At 42.5% G+C, this 17,312-nt stretch overlaps 1 protein-coding gene across 4 annotated transcripts in view; it reads left to right on the top strand.

Annotated features, from left to right (window-relative positions):
• Nucleotides 1–16,552, top strand: part of apc (APC regulator of WNT signaling pathway) — a 56,430-nt gene extending 39,878 nt beyond the window's left edge. For 3 of the 4 annotated variants that reach the window (XM_063014837.1, XM_063014836.1, XM_063014839.1), the window contains 9 exons: nt 3,075–3,155; nt 4,846–4,947; nt 5,038–5,416; nt 7,720–7,815; nt 8,356–8,495; nt 8,588–8,665; nt 8,754–8,870; nt 8,958–9,172; nt 9,263–16,552. In XM_063014837.1, the coding sequence (XP_062870907.1) occupies nt 3,075–3,155; nt 4,846–4,947; nt 5,038–5,416; nt 7,720–7,815; nt 8,356–8,495; nt 8,588–8,665; nt 8,754–8,870; nt 8,958–9,172; nt 9,263–15,605 (7,551 nt within the window). In that variant the 3' untranslated portion in view covers nt 15,606–16,552. The remainder of the gene's footprint in view (nt 1–3,074; nt 3,156–4,845; nt 4,948–5,037; nt 5,417–7,719; nt 7,816–8,355; nt 8,496–8,587; nt 8,666–8,753; nt 8,871–8,957; nt 9,173–9,262) is intronic. The other variant, XM_063014838.1, reaches the window with a different exon arrangement.
• The last annotated feature ends 760 nt before the right edge of the window (nt 16,553–17,312 follow it).

The following is a 17,312-nucleotide window of genomic DNA, read 5'->3' as shown; positions in this document are numbered from 1 at the left end:
ACATACTGTTTTAACCTGCTTTCACCCTGTTCTTCAATGGTCAGGACCCCCACAGGACCACTACAGAGTAGGTATTATTTAGGTGGTGGATCATTCTCAGCACTGCAGTGACACTGACATGGTGGTTCTGTGTTAGTGTGTGTTGTGCTTGTATGAGTGGATTAGACACAGCAGCGCTGCTGGAGTTTTTAAACACGTGTCCACTCACTGTCCACTGTATTAGACACTCCTACCTAGTTGGTCCACCTTGTAGATGTAAAGTCAGAGACGATCGCTCATCTATTGCTGCTGTTTGTGTTGGTCATCTTCTAGACCCTCATCAGTGGTCACAGGACGCTGCCCACGGGGCGCTGTTGGCTGGATTTTTTTGGTTGGTGGACTATTCTCAGTCCAGCAGTGACAGTGACGTGCTTGGATAAGACACAGCAGCGCTGCTGGAGTTTTCACTCATACCAACACAACACACACTAACACACCACCACCATGTCACTGTAACTGCATTGCTGATAGTGATCCACCACCCAAATAATACCTACTCTGTAGTGGTCCTGGGAGAGTCCTGACCATTAAAGAACAGCATGACAGAAGGCTAACAAAGTATGCAGAAAAACAGATGGACAGATGGAGAAACAGTAATTGTAGAAGTAATTGTAGAAGTAATTGTAGAAGTACAAAGTGCTTCTTTGTGGTAAGTGGAGCTGATAAAATGGACAGTGAGTGTAGACACAAGGTGGTCATAATATTATGCCTAATCGGTGTAGTTTCCACAAGTTTCTTTTATACTTTTGCGTGTTGGCCGATATTACTTAGATTATGTTTCTATTTTGTATACAACAAATCCATGAACGAGCTTTTATTTTGTTGAAATAATCTTTGTGGGACTTTTTGGGTGACTGAGCATGAACAGATGTGACTGTATACTAGCTTTTATACATCCAGATTAGAATCACTGAGGCTTGATGTGTTTGGTAATGGTTTAGTATGCGTTAAGTACAGGATTATTTGGGTCTTTTATAATAAGGATTGTAAAATACATACAGCATCAGGGTTATTCCATCGCCCCAGCTTGTGTCTGTTTTTAGGCTTGTGGTGGGGAGGGGGGTTGGGGTGTTTTCGTGGTAAACATTAGAAACTGTCATACCCAACAATACAACCTATCTGAGTATGCTGGTGATCATTTTTGTCCTTTTATTGGCAGAGTAATAACGGCTGCTTCGAGCACAGGTTCTATTAAACTGGTTTTATAAACAAGATAAAGTGGTAGGACGGGAGATTTACTGCAGTTATGTGAAGTAGTTTTCAACATGTTCCTCCCAGTAGTAGTATGATTAGTTCATACAATGGCCATTAGTGGTTTATATATATATAATCTGGCTGATTGTTCATTATTTCCCTCCTGGCTGTTTTAAATAAAAGGCTTCGGCTCCACATATTACAGTACCTTTATTTTATAACAGTGGCGTGTAGTCAACTAAAAGTTCAAATAAATCATTATTTGTGTAACGATTAGCACTTACAGAATTTTGATCTAGACAGGCTTGTGTTAAGTGTTCAGTATTGAATCAAGCTTAATTAATGTATACAGTGACAATGAGGTCAAATTTGTTATAGTGCAGAAATGGCATTAGTAAGCCTTCATATAAAGCTGCCCCCCACTTTGGCTATAACAGCCTTGGCTGAAAATTTATTTTTTAATTTATGCTACAGGTGTCTAATGAGGTTAAGATCACCACTCAAATACAACAAGCCATGTCTCTGTGGAACTCTGTCCCCAAACTGTTGGCCCATTATTAGACGCCAGTGGTTATTTTAAGTGAATTGATTTTATACACCCTTTAACAGTGTGGCTGATGCGTCTAAGTTCATTAATAGCAGTGATGTCCACATACTTTTGGCCATATAGTGTGGATGTGGATGGGTGAAAATCACAACTGCTGATTGCAGTTATTTATAATCAGCTGACTGCTCAGCTGGAAAAGCTAAATAGCTGATTGCATGCTGCGTGCAACAGTAAATCAGTTTTTATTACACCTATGGGTAGTGCACTAATTTAACTTAATATTTAGTACAATAGCATGGGGTTTGGGACAGAGCCAAAGTGGTGTATGATGTCACTTCAAGCACTCTGGCTGCTTGATGGTTTTTTTTTTGTTTGTTTGTTTGTTTGTTTGTTTGTTTGTTTGTTTGTTTGTTTGTTTTCATTTTCCTTCCAATCTAGTCATGTCCAATTATCCGATTGCATTACGCTTCCTCTCTACTAATGCTGACCTCCACTCCTGACCGAGGAGAGCCGAGTCTGCAGTAGCCAACTGCATCTTTTCACCTGCACAAGCGAGTTCATATGTGGAACAGCTTTGTGTACGGAGAGCCACACCCTGATCAACGCATTATCCCTCGACTCTGTGCAGGCGCCATCAATTGCATCAGTTATGAGGTCCCGTCTGGCTCCCACCCTGTATGAACAGCAGCCAATCGTTGTTCATGTAGGAGCCCAGCCCAGTCGGATGGCAGAGCTGAGTTTCGGTGTGCTAGTGTGTGTTCTACCGCTGTGCCACCTGAGCGCCCAGCTTAATGGTTTCAGATGGCGAGAGGACATGGGAGGGTGGGGGTGGGTTCCAATATATGTTTTTGTATTTTAAAGAGCATTGTGGTGTAGAGAGGTTTGTCAACCTTTATTATTGTTGTCCTTACATCAAATAATGATGTTAAACACGACCAGTTTAGGGAGAAACAATCATGTTTAATGTGCGCTAGTGTTGGTGGGCTTGGGGAGGAAGTCCTGTTTGTCCACATTCGTGTTTCCTTCCTCTCTACTGCTTTTAATCCTGCAGGCTGAACAAGTGGCTTATGTAGGTCAGTGAGAGAGTTCCTGGTGGTACTACAGCTGCTTAACCTAGTGACTGCTGAACCTCTCTGTGTGTGACTAGTAGTAATTACACCTGAATTAGTCCTTAGTGCTTTTACCTGCAGTTTCCTCTGGAATTTGATTTTTTAGGCTCTTCTTACATCATTCTTTTTGCGGGTTGGTCATGTGTTTTTCTATAATAATTGTATTCATACTTTTTCATCCTTAGGTCAAACATGATGTTGTAGCCCAGCCTGAGGTGGCACAGGCATCGGGAGACACTGGCATTGGGAGTGGAGCTTGCTCTCAGGTAAGGAAAAAACCAACACGCAAGTTAATAGACTGCTTATGTGTGGTTCATTTCAGAAAGAAAAAAAATAATAATCCTTTAACATGCATTTCTAGTCCAGCCAGTTCTTTGAATGCTAAATGTATTAATGTGTCTCTTTCATCAAAGTGGATTTTTGAGGTGGTTGTTAATTTTAATTAAATACTTTTTCCCTGGCTTAGTGCACTTTAGCTTCAGTAGCATGTGCCGACAGATGACAGCCACATAGATCAAAAGTAATTTATGAACTTCAGTCATTTTACTGTGTACGCTGTTTTTCTTGGCCTTTGTACAACGCATTGTCAAAAGTATGTAGACGCCTCTGCTAATTATTGAATTGTTAGGTCTTGTTACCTTAAAGGTTGGTATATTAGCCACACAAACCACTGATTAAAAATATTGGTTATTATAATACATTTTCACAAAACTAACATTGATTAAGCAAAAAGATCACTTCCCATTGTCTTCCGCCACAAAGCTGTAACTTTATCACAGACAAGAAAGTGTGACAGGTCTTTATCTAACAGCACACAATCATAGTGGTCACTACCTTGTGGTTTAAAATTTATATATACATTTATACCCTATATCAGTGGTCCCCAACCACCGGGCGGTCGGTGGGTCATTTATTTCTCGAATTTCCCCCATGGGGATCGATAAAGGAATCTTATCTTATCTTATTACCGGGCCGCACAGAAAGAATAAATAATTAGAGATTGCTACATCAGCAATGATAACACTACTTTTTTACGGGTGTTATTGTTATTGGAGCAGTGTCTTGTTGCAGCAAAAAAAGCTCATTTGTGAGTAGTACATTTATGCTATACCAAATCCTCCTGCCCCTGCCGGTCCATGAAATTATATCTTATATGAAACCGGTCCGTGGTGCAAAAAAGATTCGGGACCACTGGTCTATATAGTGCACTATACCATAGAAAGGGTGCTATTTTAGACAGTCCACACTAACTGAACAACTGATGTTACTGATCCTTTGATAAGTGAAATGAATGAGCACGCTGAGTACACAACACCAAGAAGCTTGGTGGCGCTGCTGTAAACTTACACTAGCCCACCATCGCTGTGATCTGGGGTTTGACTCCTTAGCGGTGCTATCGGCCCGCCGGGCATCTATATACAGATCTGATTGTCTGGGTTAGAGGTGGGTCCAAATTCATTGGAGCCCAAAACATAATCATTTACTCAAACCTAGGGGTAATTAGGGTCGACAGGGTAGGAGAAACTTGAACCTAGTTCCATATGACTGTGCAGCACCAACTCTACCATTTACTGCAGTGCTGCCCCATGAATAACTGATGTCACTGATTCTTTCATAACTGAAATGAATTAGCAAACTGAGTACACAACACAAGAAAAGGAGCCTGGTGGCGCTGCTGTAAGATTACGCTAGCCCGCCATTGCTAGGATCTGGGGTTTCAATCCTTAGTGGTGCTATCGGCCCAGCGGGCGTCTACATACAGATATGATTGTAGTGTTTCGAGCTCTAATGAGGTTTGACACACCCCTAACCCAGACAATCATTTATGCATTCAAATTTAGAAATGGCAGGGTAGGGGAGACTTTAACTTAGTTCCATATGATTCATGGTGCTGTGCAGCACCAACTCTACCATTTGCTGCAGTGCTGCCCCATAAAAAACTTACTCTTTGTTTAGCAGGGTTTAAGCTCTACTCGGGATCCAGACACAGTCAGTGAGATGAGTAGTGGGGGAAGCTACTCGGTCCCACGCAGACTCACCAGTCATCTAGGCACCAAGGTGAGTCAGTCTTAACCCCTGCTGGCATTTTGATGTTTGTCTAGATTAAATTGGTGATCAGTAAAGTTCTGCATTGTCCTGTTTGCTCAGGTGGAAATGGTGTACTCCCTGCTCTCCATGCTGGGCACCCATGACAAGGACGACATGTCCCGTACTCTCCTGGCCATGTCCAGCTCTCAGGACAGCTGCATAGCTATGCGTCAGTCTGGCTGCTTGCCGCTGCTCATCCAGCTTCTGCACGGCAATGACAAGGACTCGGTGCTGCTGGGCAATTCCAGGGGCAGCAAGGAGGCCAGAGCCAGGGCCAGCGCCGCCCTGCATAACATCATCCACTCGCAACCAGAGGACAAGCGTGGTCGGAGGGAGATCCGGGTGCTCCACTTGCTGGAGCAGATCAGGGCTTATTGTGAGACCTGTTGGGAGTGGCAGGAGAGTCATGAGCGTGGAGTAGACCAAGACAAAAACCCGAGTAAGGACACTGACCTTTTATTACATTGTAGATACACCGACCAGGCATAACATTATGACCATTGACAGGTAAAGTGAATAACACTAATTGTCTCTTCATCATGGCACCTGTTAGTGGGTGGGATATATTAGGCAGCAAGTTTTATCCTCAAAGTTGATGTGTTAGAAGCAGTAAAAATGGGCGAGCGTAAGGATTTAAGCGAGTTTGACAAGGGCCAAATTGTGATGGCTAGACGACTGGGTCGGAGCATCTCCAAAACTGCATCTCTTGTGGGGTGTTCCCAGTCTGCAGTGGTCAGTATCTATTAAAAGTGGTCCAAGGAAGGAACAGTGGTACACTGGCAGCGAAGTCTGGCCCATGTGGTCTGATCCAACAGATGAGCTACTGTAGCTCAAATCGCTGAAGAAGTTAATGCTGGTTCTGATAGAAAGGTGTCAGAATACACAGTGCAGTTTGTTGCGTATTGGGCTGCATAGTTGCAGACCAGTCAGGGTGCCCATGCTGACCCCTGTTCACAGCCGAAAGCGCCAACAATGGGCACGTGAGCATCAGAACTGGACCACGGAACAATGGTAGAAAGTGGCCTGGTCTGATGAATCACGTTGTCTTTTACATCACGTGGATGGTCAGGTGTGTGTGCGTCGCTTACCTGGAGAACACATGGCACCAGGATGCACTATGGGAAGAAGGCAAGCCGCAACTTACTGGAGTTAAAGGATCTGCTGCTAACATCTTGGTGCCAGAAACCACAGCACATCTTCAGGGGTCTAGCGGAGTCCAACACAATATTAGGAAGGTGGTCATAATGTTATGCCTAATCGGTGTATTTTATAATAGTATTAGCTGCTATAAAAACTAGACATGCCATGTAGTAATATGATAGTTTTGATATTTAGATCTACAGTATGACAATAGCAACTTATTGATTAATGTATAACTGGACTAGTGATCAGAAAGTTGTCAGTTTAGGCCCCATCAAAGACAAGTTGTCACTGTTGAGCCTTTGAGCAAGGCCCTTAACCCTCAATTGCTTGAATTGTGTTTGGTTCACTTCAGATAAAATACCATAAACATTTCTGGAATTTTTACCCTGTAAGCACACCACCAGATTTCACATCACGTTGTCAAAATCCGAATATGCTACGAGGGTTTTTCAAAAAGTTTCTGCACTTTTTTCAAACTGTATTTATGAAGAATTTCAAAAACAAATTACATCACTTTTCTACATAGTCACCTTCTGATGCATTTTTCCCAGCGTCGTACCAACTTTTTAATGCCAACATCAAATAATGTTTTTGGTTGAACATGTAGCCACTGATGCATCGCTGATTTCACATCATCACCACATGAAAATCTTCTTCCCCTTAAAGCTTCTTTGAGTGGTCCAAAAAGGTGGAAATCAGATGGTGCTAAATCCACACTATAACCTTTCTCTGTCTCTCAGAGACGACCAATTACTACTCCACCCACCCTCACCGTTTCCAATAAAAATATAAAAGTGCGGAAACTTTTTGAAGATCCCTTGTATATGTTGTTGTTATTTTCTTCCAGCTTCCTCCATGGTTCCAATAGGACATGAATACTTGAATCTTTGGGTGGTGTTTATGTAAAATATCATAACGGAAGCAAATTATTGGTGGTTATTGGGTTCCCAATGGTTGTAGTTGTAGCCTAGCGGTAGTTGTAGCCTAAGGTACTGGACTAGTAATCAAAAGATCGCTGGTTCAAGCCCCACCACTGCCAGGCTGCTACTGTTGGGCCCTTGAGCAAGGTCCTTAACCTTCAATTGCTTCAACAACATACTGTCACAGTACTGTAAGTTGCTTTGGATAAAAGCGTCTGCTAAATGCCAAAAATGTAAATGGTTAAATTATGTTGCATCCCAACTTCAGCTTATACAGGCTAGTGATAGGCTTTAAAATCAGCAGTATTTTGTAGGGGTTGAATAATTGTCACATGACAGTATTAACAAAAGCTGTATCATTTAACTAAAAACATTATTATTTTAAGCAAATTCAAGTCATAAATGCTTCTTATTTTTACTGTGCAGTGTGGAACATTTCAGATTGTGACTGTACATATGTTAATTTGGTAAACAAACAAATTGTTCATTTTTTTATGATATATACATATTGAATACACAATAAACTTGCACATTTCTTACAAATGTAGCTGCTGTTTGTATATGTATTTTTTAAGATTAAGAAATTAATTCTGAAATCAATTTTATACATTAAGTTTTGTTCGAAATCTGCTAAATGTGTCCATTTTTTTTAGTAAAATTAAACATTTTTTCTTTGTAGTGCCTTCACCTATGGAGCATCAGATCTGCCCGGCAGTGTGTGTTCTTATGAAGCTTTCCTTTGATGAGGAGCATAGACATGCTATGAATGAACTGGGTAAGTTAATTTTCTTCTAGACAAGTTTTGTTCTTTACGTTGTAAAACAGTCGATCCATAATTGCCAAAGCGCTGACTAGAGCAGCTTACTATCAGATCGATTTTATTCTATCTATGATGCTGTGTCATGATGGTTTACATTTTTTAATTTTTTGAGCGGCATGGGGGCTTGTTGGGTAGCACTGTCACCTCACAGCAAGAAGGTCCTGGGTTCGATTTCCAGGTGCAGCGATCCAGGTCCTTTCTGTGTGGAGTTTGTATGTTCTCTCAGAGTCTGTATGGGCTTTCTTCAGGAGCTCCGATTTCCTCCCACAGTCCAAAGACACATAAGTGAGGTGAATTGGAGATACAAAATTGTCCATGATGCCATCTGACCTTAAACCTGAACTGATGAATCTTGTGTAACCGGCCAAAATATAAAAAAATGTAATAAATGAATACAATTTTCTTTATGAATTCCTAATCTTAACTTGCTAGTTATTGTTAAACCCCATGCTTGTATTAAAAGACTTCTGATCTGACTGTGGAATCTGTGTGTAGGTGGACTGCAGGCGATAGGGGAACTATTGCAGGTGGACTGTGAAATTTATGGTCTTACCAGTGACCACTACAGTGTTACACTAAGAAGATATGCTGGCATGGCTCTCACCAACTTAACATTTGGAGATGTAGCCAACAAGGTAGTTTATTCTGTTTATCTGTTTACCTAAATACTAACAAATTATTCATTACAAATAACTAATAAGCTTGACTATTAAATACTTTTTTTTAGGCCACACTTTGCTCTATGAAGGGATGTATGAGGGCCATGGTAGCCCAACTGAAATCTGAGAGTGAGGATTTGCAGCAGGTAGAATGATTCAAACTGTAGAGATGCAGTTTTAGATGGCCATATTTTTAGAATATGGAAGTAGAATAATGCAATAATGTTTGTTTAGGTAATCGCAAGCGTGTTGAGGAACCTGTCTTGGCGTGCTGATGTGAACAGTAAAAAAACACTGCGTGAGGTGGGCAGTGTTAGGGCTCTCATGGAATGTGCCCTAGATGTTCAGAAGGTAAGGACTCTTGTATTCTAAAATAGAATTACAACACTCAATTCCTTGTTACGTGCTTATGTTGTGGTACTTTTCTATCTTTTTTAGGAATCGACGTTAAAAAGCGTCCTTAGTGCCCTTTGGAACTTATCTGCCCATTGTACCGAAAACAAAGCTGACATCTGCTCTGTTACTGGAGCTTTAGCCTTTTTAGTAAGCACTCTTACCTACAGAAGCCAAACCAACACCCTTGCCATTATAGAAAGTGGAGGAGGCATCCTAAGGAATGTATCAAGCCTCATAGCTACAAACGAGGAGCACAGGTGAAGTATATTCTGGTACATATCTTGTCATCAGCTAGTGGTTGCCATTTCATGTCACTAATTGCTATTTTATTTGCAATGTTTCTATAGGCAAATCCTGAGGGAAAATAGCTGTCTGCAGACCCTTCTTCAACATCTTAAATCTCACAGTTTAACCATAGTGAGCAATGCTTGTGGAACTCTTTGGAACCTCTCTGCTCGAAATTCCAAAGACCAGGAGGCACTATGGGAAATGAATGCAGTTAGTATGCTGAAAAACCTAATTCACTCCAAGCACAAAATGATTGCAATGGGCAGTGCTGCAGCTCTGAGAAACCTCATGGCCAATCGACCTGCCAAGTACAAGGACGCCAACATTATGTCTCCTGGATCTAGCCTGCCTTCACTACACGTACGAAAACAGAAAGCATTAATTGAGGAACTAGACGCACAGCAACTTTCTGAAACATTTGATAACCTAGACAATTTGAGTCCTAAAGCCTCTCACAGGAATAAGCCTCGGCACAAGCACAACGTTTATGGCGATTATGATGGGGTATGCCGGACAGATGGCTATAACGCTAGCGGTGTTGGCGTTCGCTCCCCTTACATTAATACACCAGTTCTCTCCAGTCCATCGCCCCGGGAAAATAGAGGAAATCCGGAAAGTGTCAGGACTGAGAGGGACAAGAGTCTGGATAGGGAGCGAAGAGGTCTGCATCCAGATCCTGACTCTGGGAAAAGAATGGGAATGCAGATGTCTACCACTGCAGCACAAATAGCAATGGTAATGGAGGAAGTACAGAGCATGCACTTAGGCCTAGATGACAGAAATACAGGATCTACTTCTGACCCTCACGCTGTGCCGGACGACATGATCAGACGTCAGACTGGTGTTCACAGCCACCAAAATATGTACAGCTTTGGTAAACCAGACACATCAGGCAGACCCTGCCCAATGCCCAAGCTAGAGTATAGAGCATCCAGTGACAGTCTAAATAGCGTCAATAGCGCCGATGGTTATGGCAAAAGAGGTCAGATGAAACCTGTAGACTCTTATTCTGAAGATGATGAAAGCAAATGTTGTATATACAGAAAATATCCAGCTGATCTTGCCCATAAAATACACAGTGCAAATCATATGGAGGATGACGATGGAGATCTGGACACGCCAATTAACTACAGCTTAAAGTATTCCGATGAGCAGCTCAACTCTGGCCGACAAAGCCCCAACCAGAGTGAGAGGTGGGCAAGGCCCAAAATCTTAGATGACGAGCTTAAACGCTCAGATCACAAACCACAAAGGTCACAAAGCCCTGGATACCCAATGTACCCAGAGGGAAATGGGGAAGGTGAAGATAAACTTAAAAAATATCAGCCCATGTATGTTAAACAGGATATCCCAGGAGGATTCAGATCAAGAGGATCCAATGAGCAAAACACCAGTGTGTCCAATCACAGTATGAACAAGAAAATTAACCAAACAATTTGCACTGTGGATGATTTTGCTGACGACAAACCAACCAACTACAGCGAGAGATACTCAGAGGAAGAACAACTTGATGAACAGCCCACCAATTATAGCATTAAATACAACGAAGACCACCACATCGAACAACCTATTGATTACAGTCTAAAGTATTCTGATAGTTCCTCCAAAAAATCAGTGTTCAGTCATTCAAAGACATCTTCTCAGAGCTCTGTCAAGGACCAGTTAAACCAGGACAGTTCATCTTCTGTTTTGTCACTGAAGACTCAAAGCAGGCAAAAGCAGCTCCCACCATCTTCGGCTCAAAATCGACCAGGGCCTGGCAGAGCTATTCAGAAGACGGCTTGCAAGACTCCTACAGTCAATCAAGAAACACTACAGACCTATTGTGTGGAAGACACGCCTATATGTTTCTCTAGAGGAAGCTCCCTGTCATCCTTGTCTTCTGAAGATGAAATGGATAGCTGTAAGCGGACTGTTAACGTAGCAAACAATTATTCAGCGGTGTCTGTTTCTGAGAAGCCGTCCAATAATGTTTCAGATCAGCGCACAACAGATAGTCAATCATCTGGGCATTTTGTTAGAATGAAGCCTGCAAGACACCAAGGGCATGCTGCGCATGGTGATGGTCCCAGACATCACAAAGCAGTAGAATTTTCATCTGGTGCAAAATCCCCATCTAAAAGTGGTGCTCAAACCCCCAAAAGTCCACCTGAGCATTACATACAAGAGACCCCGCTTGTGTTTAGTAGATGTACTTCAGTCAGCTCTCTTGACAGCTTTGAGAGTCACTCCATTGCAAGCTCTGTACAGAGCGAGCCATGCAGCGGAATGGTCAGCGGAATAATTAGTCCTAGTGATCTTCCCGATAGTCCGGGTCAAACGATGCCTCCCAGCCGAAACAAGACTCCACCACCACCACCTCCACGTTCAACGTCTATAAAGCCGAAAGTCACTGTTCTACCCCATGCTGAGAAAAGGGATTTTGCCCCAAGGCACGCAGCTGTCAGTGCTGCCGTTCAGAAGGTGCACGTGCTTCCAGATAATGACACATTTTTACACTTTGCTACAGAGAGTACCCCGGAGGGATTTTCATGTGCCTCCAGCCTTAGTGCATTAAGCCTGGATGAACCATTTATTCAAAAGGATGGCGAGTTGAAGATAATGCCTCCCGTTCATGAGGATGACCACGTGAACCTAACAGAACCAGAAAAAGAGGAGACTGAAGAGTTCAAGAGACAAGAGAAGCCTTCGGGATCTACTGAGCCCGAGAAAGACATACTGGACGACTCTGATGACGACGATGACAGCGATATCCTGGTAGCATGTATAAATTCAGCCATGCCCACAAAATCTTCAAGAAAACCCAAGAAACAAACACCCCAAGCTGCCTCAAGAATACCACCACCAGTGACCCGTAAAACAAGTCAACTCCCAGTTTACAAGCTACTTCCTTCACAAAGCAGAGTACAGCAACAGAAACATATGGCACTAAGTCATGGAGAGGATATGCCACGGGTATATTGTGTTGAAGGTACTCCTACCAACTTTTCCACAGCGACTTCTCTTAGTGACCTTACTATTGATTCACCACCGAATGAGTTAGCTACCATTGACATCTCAGCATCCCAAGCAGAGGCATCCAATCTCAGACGAGACACCGTCCCAGAAGGAAAAAGTGCAGAAACGCAGAATATTGGGGTTTCTTTTAATGCACAGTGTGCATCTAACGAGAACGAAGGGGATGACATTCTTGCCGAGTGTATTAATTCCGCAATGCCAAAAGGTAAAATACACAAGCCTTTTAGAGTGCAGAAAATGTCTGATCAACCTCACCATCCTCCTACCGCTACTGGCAGTCTAGTTCAGCAAGGGATTGAAAAGAAGAAGCCAACTTCCCCAGTAAAACCTATGCCACAGAGCAGTGAGTATAGAGCAAAAATGATAAAGCGACCAGAAGCCCCCAGTAACTTATCAGAAGCAGCATCATATCCTGATGAAAACACTGAAACAAAAAGAACAGACTGTAAAATAGGTCCCAGAGGGTTCGCAGACAAGACTGCCAATCCTGAAGAAAGAACACGTCCAGGTTTTGCCTTTGATTCTCCGCATCATTACACTCCAATTGAAGGCACCCCTTATTGTTTTTCACGAAACGATTCACTAAGTTCACTTGACTTTGAAGATGACGATCTCGATCTTTCTAAAGAAAAGGCTGAGCTTCGAAAAAACAAGGAACACAGAAAAGCACCGCCTTCAAAAAGCCACCAAGAGCGTTCTGAAAATGCCAACAGAGTGACTTCTTTTCAGAGTTCCTCAGCCAAGCCTCTTCAAAAAACAAATTACCCAATGGCATCCAAAGAAAACACAGGACCAGTGCCTGATGAAAAGCAGAACTTTGCAATTGAAGACACTCCTGTGTGTTTTTCAAGAAATTCCTCTCTGAGTTCACTAAGTGACATTGATCAAGAAAACAACAACAAAGACTGTTCACACAAAGACGACCCACCTCAAGTGGAAATGCCCAGGCCTCAAGTGTCTGGCTATGCTCCGAAAGCCTTTCATGTTGAGGACACTCCTGTTTGTTTCTCTCGAAATAGTTCTCTCAGCTCACTTAGTATTGATTCTGAAGATGACCTTCTACAAGAGTGTATCAGTTCTGCAATGCCAAAGAAAAAGAAGCAGCCACCAAGAAGTAAGAGTGATGAGCAAGGGGTTAAAGAGGAGAAAAGCCTGATGGCTGATGGCATTTTAGCAGAAGAACCAGACCTCATTCTCGATCTCACGGATACCCACAGCCCTATTTCAGAGCAAGGCTTATCACCAGACTCCGAATCATTTGACTGGAAAGCCATTCAAGAAGGTGCCAATTCAATCGTTAGCAGTTTACACCAGGCTGCTGCCAGTCTGTCTAGGCAAGGCTCGTCTGATTCAGACTCTATTCTTTCTCTGAAATCTGGTATATCTATTGGGTCCCCTTTCCACCTGCCTGCAAATCAAGATGATAATAAGACTGCTTCTCAAAAAGGACCAAGAATTTTAAAACCTGGTGAGAAAGGCACTTTGGAGAACAAAAAGAAAGATGAAGAAGCTGCAAAAAGCTTAAAAGGTGGCAAGAAAGTGTATAAAAGTCTTATCACTGGAAAACCACGACCAAGTCTTGAGAGCATAGCCTCTCAACAGAGACAACCTCAAGTTCCTGTGGTTCCAAGAGGAAGAACAATGGTTCATGTGCCCGGAGTGAGAAGCAGTTCTCCCAGTACCAGCCCCATCCCAAAAAAGCCTCCTACACGTGGCCAGATTGCAAAACCCCCAGTCCAGGGACCAAATTCAGGAAACTCACCAAGAACCATGAAGACGCCATCAAAGTCAGATCCTAGCCCAGCCAGAGAGACGCCTGTGCCTCAAGGAGGGTCAAGCAAAACCCCTTCACGATCAGGATCCAGAGATTCCACACCATCAAGACCACCTCAACAGTCTCTTGCTAGACCCATGCAGTCTCCTGGTCGCAACTCTATCTCACCAGGCAGGAATAGCCTAACTCCTAACAAATTTTCCCAGATTCCTCGGACCGTTTCCCCTAGTGCTGCATCGAAACCCCCAGGCTCTGGCCGAATGTCTTATGCTTCTTCAGGAAGACAGTTGGGTCAGCAAACTCCTCCAAAACAAACTGGGCTGCCAAGAAGTGCCAGTGGTATACCAAGGAGCGAATCTGCCTCCAAAAGTCTAAATCAGACTGGATCCACGGGCCCTTCAAAAAAGGCAGAGTTGTCTCGGATGTCCTCCACAAAATCAAGTGGGAGTGAGTCTGACCGATCAGAGAAGCCTGGACTTGTTCGCCAGTCCACGTTTATCAAAGAGGCACCTAGTCCAACACTTAAAAGGAAATTAGAAGAATCTGCTTCCTTCGAGTCCTTGTCTCCTTCTTCTCCTAGCCAGTCACAAACACCAGTATCAAGCCCATCTTTACCAGACATGTCTCTTAGTTTGCCCTATCAAGCAGGCAACTGGAGAAAGTCCCCTCAAAGCCAAAACTCATCTGAAAATGGAGATGGGAAGGCATCTAAACGTCAGGATGCCTCCCGGTCTCATTCGGAGAGCCCCTCAAGGCTCCCAGTTAACAGAACAGGGACATGGAAACGGGAGCACAGCAAACATTCATCTTCTCTTCCAAGGGTTGGAACTTGGAAAAGAACGGGCAGTAGCTCCTCCATACTGTCTGCGTCATCCGAGTCCAGTGATAAAGGCAGAAGTGAGGATGAACGTCAGCCATCGAATCCGCCTCAGAGATCTGGACAAAACAAGGAGGGTGGACTAGAAAGGAAAGGAACATGGAAGAAGGTGAAAGACTGTGAAACTGGACCACCCATGACTCTAGACCTACCAGATTTAACAAGTGATTCAGCCAGTGCCCAATCCAAGAATGAGGATGTCTGGGTGAGAATAGAAGATTGCCCTATTAATAGCCCTAGGTCTGGCAAGTCACCGACCGGAAACACACCTCCAGTAATCGATGGTTTTTCTGGAAAACTACACCCCAGTGATTGGGACTTGACTGAAATGCAGCATAAGCAGCCAACAATCAACGAGCATCCAGCCGGTCGGCGTCCTGGATCGGAAACTAATCTGAACTTGATCAGAAGTTGTGAGAGCCTTGAGAAAAAGGTGACTGACATCAAGCCTGTCTTAAGCAATCCCAATATTGCCACAGAAGTCCATGAGCTCACCATTGCTGAGCGCACGCCTTTCAGCTCTACCAATTCCAGCAAACACAGCTCCCCTAGTGGGGCTGTCGCTGCTAGAGTTAGTCCTTTTAATTACACGCCAAGCCCTAGAAAGAGCAGCGTTGAAGGTCTAATGCCGAGACCATCTCAAATCCCTACTCCAGTTAACAGTAGTGTCAAGAAGAGAGACTCCAAATCTGACACAACCGAGAGTGGGTCCTATATTGTCACGTCTGTGTAAAAACTTTGTGTATTGGACAGAATAATACTTAACCTAACTTGGTATCATTTTAGTTTTATTTTGGGACGGGGCGTATTGTAGTTAAATGAGATGTATGACTGTACTTTTGCTGGTAGAATTGTAACAGGTGCACTTGGTTAATGAGAGATGAGAGAGTAGGACTGCAAAGGGTATTATTTGTACAGATTTAATTATGTATATATTTAATTTAAACTTACGGCAAGATGTATCTTGCTTAACCTGACCTAGATAATGCCATATTCGGGGTGTTAAAATACCTTTGGTGGACCTCATCACTAATGAATTTAATTTTTAAGCAAAACTGTACATCTCGATTAATTCCATTCAACTTATTTTTATTGCCACCTATTGTATGTTATGACTTCTGTTCCTTGCATGATCTGATCCGATGTTCTGCTGTTTCTTGAAGGTGGACACATGCTGTACTGTTAGCTGTAGCGTAATATTTTACACTTTCGTCTGTGCTTTTCTGACTTTGGAAAAAAGGCTGATATTTACAGTGGACATAGATGATATAAAAGATAGATAGATTCATTGCTCTGATGTTCGTGTATACTGTTTGCAGGTCAGCTAAATATCTTCAAAATGACAGTTTGGTCTTGGAAAAACTGAAGTTATTTCTCATTTAAATTATTACTGTAGGGTTTGGTGTTTGTACCCTTTTTTAAAAACCTGTTTACACTTACACTTTATTTAAAGTAATTGTGAAAGCACATGATCAGATATACTCCTGACAAAAAAACTTGAATAATCTCTTTTATCTTCCGTGTAATAAATTAGGCTGACGTTTGACATGCATTTCAAATTAAATAGCAAATCAGCATAATAAACCTAATTATTTGGTGCGTGTTGATTCATGTGTGTAATGAACCCGAATGTTTACATACCTTATGATATTTTTTTGGTTTTCATTGCCTCTCAATAAAGTGTAATGACTAAAATGACTTTTTTTTCCTTTGTAGTTCATCTAATTAGTGTTTTTTTTTCTATGTAATCAAAAGTGTGTGGACACCCAGACCCAGCTTTACAAATTACATTTACATTTTCAGCATTTAGCAGACGCCTTTATCCAAAGCGACTTACAGTTGAGAGTGTACATTGCAAGCAATTGAGGGTTAAGGGCCTTGCTTAAGGGTCCAACAGTGGCAACCTGGCAGATGTGGGGCTTGAACCAGTGACCTTCTGATTACAAGTCCTGTACCCTAACAGCTGAGCTACTCCTACAAACAGCTGAGCTACTTTACAAATTATTTTAAAAAAAATAACCAAGTAAATAAGTTCCTTTTCTGAAAGGATAGGACCATAAAGACATGGTTTGAAGTTTTGTGTGGAGGAACTCCACTGGCCTGCAAAGAGCCTTTACCTCAGTCCTGACCCTTGGAATGAATTGAATTGTCACTTGCCAGCCAGTCCTACTTGTTTAACGTCAGTGCCTGATCTTACAAATCCTCTTTTAACTAAATAAGCCAAAATCCCTTTCCTTAACAGTGGAGACATTGGGACAACTTTATATTTATGACCATGGTTTTGGAATAGAAATGATGAGGTCTCATGATCAGGTATCCATATACTTTTGGTTATACACCGATCAGCCATAACATTAAAACCACCTCCTTATTTCTACACTCACTGTCCATTTTATCAGCTCCACTTACCATATAGGAGCACTTTGTAGTTCTACAGTTA

The sequence above is a fragment of the Trichomycterus rosablanca genome, chromosome 18 (genome assembly GCF_030014385.1).
Source record: "Trichomycterus rosablanca isolate fTriRos1 chromosome 18, fTriRos1.hap1, whole genome shotgun sequence".
Classification (NCBI taxonomy): Eukaryota; Metazoa; Chordata; class Actinopteri; order Siluriformes; family Trichomycteridae; genus Trichomycterus; species Trichomycterus rosablanca.
The sequence above is the reverse complement of the archived record's forward strand: the minus strand, read 5'-3'. Positions and strand labels throughout refer to the sequence as shown.